The 7,500-nt window shown below is 37.2% G+C and overlaps 1 protein-coding gene across 1 annotated transcript in view; it reads left to right on the top strand.

Annotated features, from left to right (window-relative positions):
• The window catches only part of LOC144975472 (proton myo-inositol cotransporter-like), a 124,511-nt gene that overhangs the window by 31,281 nt on the left and 85,730 nt on the right, over nucleotides 1-7,500 (top strand). Inside the window, exon 2 of the mRNA XM_078919590.1 lies at nucleotides 5,189-7,500. This exon is cut by the window's right edge and continues 27 nt beyond it. Within this exon, the coding sequence (XP_078775716.1) occupies nucleotides 7,238-7,500 (263 nt within the window). The 5' untranslated portion in view covers nucleotides 5,189-7,237. The remainder of the gene's footprint in view (nucleotides 1-5,188) is intronic.

Raw genomic sequence — 7,500 nt, 5'->3', positions numbered from 1 at the left:
TGGTGGTGGTGATGATGTTTGTGATGATGATGATTATGGTGATGTTTGTGGTGATGGTGATGTTGGTGGCGATGGTGATTGTGATGATGAAAGTGATGTTGGTGGTGATGGTGATGGTGATTATGGTGATTTTGGTGGTGATGGTGATGGTGATTATGGTGATTTTGGTGGTGATGGTGATGGTGGTGATGGTGATTGTGATGATGATTTTGATGGTCATGGTCATTTGGGTAGTGGTTGGTGTGGTGAAGGTGATTGCAATTGTGATGATGGTTGGTATTAGTGGTGATAGTGGTTCTGTGATGGTTGGAGATGACGGGATTGCGGTGGTGATGGTGATGATGATGGTGATGGTCATCGGGGTGGTGGTTGGTGTGGTGAAGGTGGTGGTGATGGTGGTTGTTTGATGATGATGATGATGATAATGACGACGACGATGATGATGATGATGATGATGGTCATCGGGGTGGTGGTTGGTGTGGTGAAGGTGGTGGTGATGGTGGTTGTTTGATGATGATGATAATGACGACGACGATGATGATGATGATGATGGTCATCGGGGTGGTGGTTGGTGTGGTGAAGGTGGTGGTGATGGTGGTTGTTTGATGATGATGATGATGATAATGACGATGACGACGATGATGATGATGATAATGATGATGATGATGATGATGATGATGATGATGGTGAAGATGATGACGATGATGATGGTGATGATGATGATAATGATGATGATGATTATGATGATGATGATGATGATGATGATGATGATGATGATGATGATGATGATGATGGTGATAATGATGATGATGATGATGATGATGATGATGATGATGATGATGATGATGATGATGATGATGATGATGATGATGATGATTGTGGTAAAGGATAAGTAGGACAAAGAAGTAAAAGCTATGCATGGGAAGTGAAGGAGGAGATGGAAGAAGAAAGAGGAAGGAAGAGATGGGTTATTCTCCAATCAATGCTTCAAGTTCACTAGAATGTCATTTATTTTCTTTGAAACCAAATAAGCCCATCCCCGTCAACTGCCGCTTTGGAAATTTGACTCCGCGAAGCTAATAAGAAAACTCAGTGTTGCCAGGTGCCTTTTCAAAAATTCCACCAACTTTAAGCCAAATATCCGCCAAAATCCGCCAACTTTCTCTTACTTCACCTGTGACATTTGCCCAAAATCCGCCATTTGATTTAAAACACTTATAATCAACGATAGTGTATTGTCTCAGAGTAAACATTTTGTTACTAAACGCTACTCATCTATTTACAACTGTATACACGGCTATTTCTATTTAAAGGCATGGCGATTCGGCGTTGATATCAACCAAACTCACATCATGTGTTGAATCCATTTCAGCCTCAAGATTCTCTAAAAGTCAATTTATGGGGCAATAAGAAGAAATAATTAGACTTGATTACTATACTTTTACTTTTTTAAAAGGCTACAAATTATCAAAAATCCGCCAACCGCCAGGCCATTATTTCCCCGCCACGCGATGATAAAAATCCGCCAATTTGGTGGAAAATACGCCAACCTGGCAATACTGAAGAGACAGCTGGTCTCCTCTTAGAACAGATTCCATCGCTCACTCTGTCTTCTTGTGACAGAAAAAAATAAGAACCTGATAACTGTCGTACTTCAGATAGACGCATATTTAAAATTTTGGTTAGAAAACTCTTCCTCCAAAAACTCTCAAACCTGGGAGTTGACGAAGACCTGGCGATGTCCCGGGTTTTGAGAGTTTTTGCTAAGATGAAGGTCATTTAAATCGATCGATATTTGAAGGACAAGTTTTTTTATGACCAAATTTTAAATAGTACGCGTCTTTCTAGAGTACGGTAGTTAACTGGTAAATATCGTTTTGGCCGCAAATGTGTAACTTGAAATATCCATGGATTTATGTGAATCTAAATTTGGCAACACATTTTAGTTCTGAGTTTTCAAGAAAGCTTTAAAAGAAACATCAAATTAAAAAATTCTATATGAGCTGAGGGTCATAAAAAAATTATATCTGAAGTAAAACGTTTTATAGCCAGGTATTTTCTTAAAATTGTAAAATATCAGACTTTGGCATTCTCCTCGTATCAATTCCTACGCCAGTGTTCCACTATAAATGTGTAATCACTCTTAATTTAGTCCCGTACTCGTACTGGTGTGACCTGAGGCATTGAATGGAATCGATACTCATTACGTCACTAGTACTTGAGGAGATTAGAACTCTTTTACAAAAAAAAAAGACCAATATAAGTTGAAATGTTTTTTCTTCTTCCTTTTTTACCCTAGGTTTGCCTACTTCTTTGCTTTACTCTGAAAACAAACCACACGTATTTAAAAATTTGGCCAGAAAACCCGTCCTTCAAATATCGATCGATTAGAAAGACCCTCCCTTTGTCCAAAACTCTCAAACCGACAATCGATCCATATTTGAAGGATCAATTTTCTGGCTAAATTTTGTAATACGTGTATTCTTTTTTCTTTGGGACACGCGTGTTTATCCGACGAGGGCAGTTGAGTGACATGATAAAATATTGTATGTGCGGTATTATATCATCCTATCAGTGGTATTTTACAATGGACCAGGTGTTCCTGTAATACCATTAAAACATAAGTTACAACTTACCTTACATTATTTAGTGCATATTCTCTGAGATAAAAATATTAAAATGAAAGGAACATATAAAAGCATAGAAGTAAATTAAGGGAAAAACAAAAACAAAAACAACTTTAAAAAATCAAAACATTGAAACCAATCAACTAAACGTCCATTCATATCATCATCATTGACATTTCATGAATGCTCCGTCATATTATATCTATTTTAAAGTAAACATTTCATTATCAAGGGCATTTTTAATTCATTAATATATTTAGTATTTTTAGTTTTAAATTCCAGACTGTTCCATGTTTATACGGAATATAAATATGTATTTTTTCTAATTGAACTGGGTTATCTTGAAATAAATATTTTGATATCTTGAAATAAATATTTTGATATCTTGAAATAAATATTTTGATATCTTGAAATAAATATTTTGATATCTTGAAATAAATATTTTGATATCTTGAAATAAATGTTTTGAGTTCATCTCCACGCGTGAATGTAATTGGAGAATAATACAATATTTTCTGCCAATATGAGGGCCGTTTAGATAAATCGATCGATGTTTGAAGAACGAGTTTTCTGCAAAATGTTAAATACGTGTTTTTCCAGAGTACGGCGTTCCGCACTGTTTTAGAATCCCACAATCTGTCCAAACTCGTACACGAGTCTACACACATTAAATAGCATATTACTCATTTCGTCATTCCTAGAAACGATGACAATTTAATCTCTCCAATTATTATCGAAGAATCTAACATCTCAGATCATAAATACGCTTCAATTTTATAAATATATGCCGCCCTCCCTGTTAGTAAAGGCATTGGTTACAGAAAAACAAGATCACTTGTTTTAGATGCGTTTAAGAATAAAAAAATATACCTTGTGACTTCACTGAATCGGTTAATACCGCCGCTTTAGTATCTGATTTGATCCAAGTATTCAATGATATTACGTCTAGCTCCTTGAATGATCAATGGCACATTGTCACCAAGAAATTTATCATTCGACCAAACGCCCAATGGTTCAATGAAGAAATAAGACAGTAAAAACAAAAATTGAGGATGCAGATAAAAACTGGAGAAAATAAAACTTGAAGTTCACCGCCAAATATAGATACGTATCTATTCTATATGACCGTAACAAATCAATAACCGCTGCTAGATCAAACTATGTATGTAAAGAATACCTTACTGTCCACGAAAGACAGCACCGAGGCATTATATAAACATTTAAACAACCCGACCAGAAGCCACTCGTTTGATTCCTCTCTATTACCTGCCCAGGCGAATTGATTACCCATTTTCCACTTGTTTTAACGACAAAATTTCTACTTTCGGAAAAGAACTTGACTATTTCAATCAACCTAATTATCATCCACGTCCCACTAAAATTGATTCACTACCTGACTTGTACCATCGCCCTTTTACAACTATGGATTCGTTCAGGCCAGCTCTTGAAGAAGAGATTTTATCGATTTTAAAGAAATGTTCTAGAAAACGTGAAATTTGGCCCCTATACCATCCTGGCTTGTTTCACGCGCTTCTGAACTTGTGCCTGCCATTACTATCATCGTCAACACAGGTCTTCTGTATTCGGAGGTACCAACTATGTTGAAAACTACCGTAGTGTGTCCACTCCTCAAGAAATCGACCCTCAACAAAGACCAACATCAGAACTATAGATCTATGTCAATCTTACTTTATTGTCTAAAATTATCGAAAACGTGGTTGACCATCGTATTCATGAACATCTACAAGATAATAAATTTTATTCTAGCACGGAATATGACTTGGTTAAGTAAAACAGTGTTATTCTTGTACTTCTCGACCTCAGTTCTGCCTTTGGTACCATTGATCAACCATTTAAATCACAAACATGTCTCTGATAATTTTCCTTTATCTTTTGGCGTTCCACAAGGATCAGTCTTAGGGCCTCTTTTATTCACAATGTACACTGCACCTCTTAATGATGTCATTATTTCTTTTTCTGCTGGCTTTCATTTTTACTCTGATGATACACAACTTTACTTTACTCTCAGTTTTAGAACAAAATCTGCTCATGGTGTTCTAATATTTAAGAAGCACCTTAAAACTGAATTATATTACAGAGCATTTTACGATTGTTGTTGTTGTTTTTTTATATATACATATATGTGGGCATGTGTGTGTGTTTGTGTGTGTGTGTTTATGTGTGTGTATGTGTGTGGGAGAGGGGGGGGGGCGTTGTGCGTTTAAGTTAATTGTAAAGGGCTGCAGAACATTTTAAGTGGATGCATAGGTGCTATAGAAATATCTTTTTCTTCTTCTTCTTCTTCTTCTTCTTCTTCTTCTTCTTCTTCTTCTTCTTCTTCTTCTTCTTCTTCTTCCTCTTTTTCTTCGTTTATATCTAAATCACTTTCCGCCAGATATATCAGACCTAGCGACCCAATTATTGATTGGTGGACAAGGGGAACAAGAAAAAAATACATTCTGTGTATCTGTGCTTTACTCGCTGTCCCTATCGGGACTCCCTGTATAGTTTATACCGAAATAATAATACTTTTCTTTTTCTCTATCATTTTGTATTTTCAGATCTCACACAGAACTGAAAGGCGAGGGAAAGAGACCAGGAAGACATACAAATCAGAAGAGGTGAAAACGAAAGAAAGATCCAGTAAAACCTCCAAGTGTCACAAACGTCTTCAAACTATAAATTCAAAGAAAGAAAGAAACGAATTCCCCTCCATCAAGAACGTACCCCCCCCCCCCCCAGCAAAAACGAGAGATTCTTTGTCTCCACGATGGATTTTCAATGAAGCAAAACGAAACGAGTTCGAGATCACAGAAAGTTATCAGTGGAAACAAAAATAAAATCATAACAGGCAAAAAAACACATAAATAAATACATAAGAAAAACACACAGAGTGAGATATTTTACCACACTGACACCAACGTCAAAAAACACAGGGTGGTATATTTTGCCATAACGACACCCACGTAAAAAAACCCCAAACCACTGGGTGGTATATTTTACCATAACGAAACCCACGTCAAAAAACACTGGGTGGTATATTTTACCATAACGACACCCACGTCAAAAAACCCCAAACCACTGGGTGGTATATTTTACCATAACGACACCCACGTCAAAAAACACTGGGTGGTATATTTTACCATAACGACACCCACGTCAAAAAACACTGTAAATCATTCAGGCTGACCCAATTTTCAGTTCATAAACTTAATTTTTTTTTACCGAAATGAGAGGAGAATTCCATAATACAACATACAATCTGTCTTTTACTTTGACAATTAGACATGAGGTAACGATGACAAAAATATCTCTGATGTGAACATTTTAATCCAAAAGTAGATAAGAAGACTCATGTAATTGGAACATTCCGGAACAATCTCTTAATTAACCATGACATGTGATGCCGAGTCTGTAAGAAAAGCTCGGATCTAATGACGTCATCAATTTGATTGCAGCGCTGAAGAGACGAATTCCAACCAGACGGCCAATCAATCTATAAATAGCCAATCAATCTGGTTTGAAATGAAGCATAAACATGTCATATTTGTCTGAGAGGACGTGGAACCCAATTAAAACCTAAGACCAGATCTCGCATTATTGATATTGAAAATTGGAACCGATTCTGTTTGGTGTTCTGTTTAACGTGTCATTTCGTGTTGGACACACCAACGGGTCACCGTGACCCTATTCTTGTCATCATCGTTCGGCAATTTGATTGTCATCCGGGTGTGATGAAGGAGGGACGGAAAACGTGGATTGGTTTAAAATATTAGATAAGGAATTACACGCCATTTCCTCTTCTCGTCAAGAAATTCGTATGTGGATGTCTTTTCATTGATCCAAACTCGTTGAATCTCTCTCGTCTTTAACATTGTCATTGATCGTATAAAAAAACCTACACACGAAATAAACATCTCTTGGCGATTAAAAAAGAAACACAAAACAAACAAGCAAACAAACAAACACACACACACACAAACACACACATACCACACCAGTAGGAACTGAAAAGTGGTTAATCAATACCCATGGCTTGACAACGTGTAAATTATAAGAGCGTACCTCAAATTATCCCCATCATCAACTAGAATATTTCAATTTGCTCTTAGTAAGGTCTTCAATATCCTTTTTTTTTTCGCTTACTCGTCATACATCATAGTCCAAATTCACCACCACATCCACATCATCACCAAAGTCGTCATCACCACAATCATTATTATCATCAGCAACAACAAAATCGTCACCGTTGGTGAAGACTGTGACGCAATCATAATCGTGTGAAGGAAGGAAGACAATTTACCGAGTTCCAATAAGATAAAGGTTTCACAACTGAAGTGTTCCAAAAGTGACAATCTTCTCATCGATAAATTGGACATTTTTCCATGTCAAATACGGTGTACCTGGTTTAACTATGAAGACAAATAATCTTGTGGTTCGAATTCATTGTTCTAAATATTAAAAATACGAATTTCTGACGTCACGTGTGATCAAATTCCCGTCTTGAGCAAATAAATAATTTTCTGCCTCATATTATAGAAAGATCGATCTAAAAATAGATATTCCAATCCATTGGCATCCTCACTTACGTCATCAACGTCATCATCGCCATGGCAACCAACTCGAATCCCCCAGCACCGACTCCTAGCACAGCCCTCAGGACCAGCAGTTATAATCAGAACGGGCATCAATCCATGCGTCCTTCCAAACTAACGGGCGTCGCCGACGATGACGAGAAGCTGGACTTAACCCTCAAACTCGACAGAATCCAATCAGCGCCCGCCCCCACCCCCGTCTTTATTTACACCCTGACGTTTTTTGCCGCCCTTGGTGGATTCTTGTTTGGATACGACACTGGCGTCATCTCAGGGGC

Source organism: Berghia stephanieae, chromosome 6 (genome assembly GCF_034508935.2).
Source record: "Berghia stephanieae isolate SIO BIC M18660-M18661 chromosome 6, UCSD_Bste_1.3, whole genome shotgun sequence".
In the NCBI taxonomy this organism is placed as follows: Eukaryota; Metazoa; Mollusca; class Gastropoda; order Nudibranchia; family Aeolidiidae; genus Berghia; species Berghia stephanieae.
Note: the sequence above shows the minus strand (reverse complement) of the source record. Positions and strands in the feature narration are given on the sequence as shown.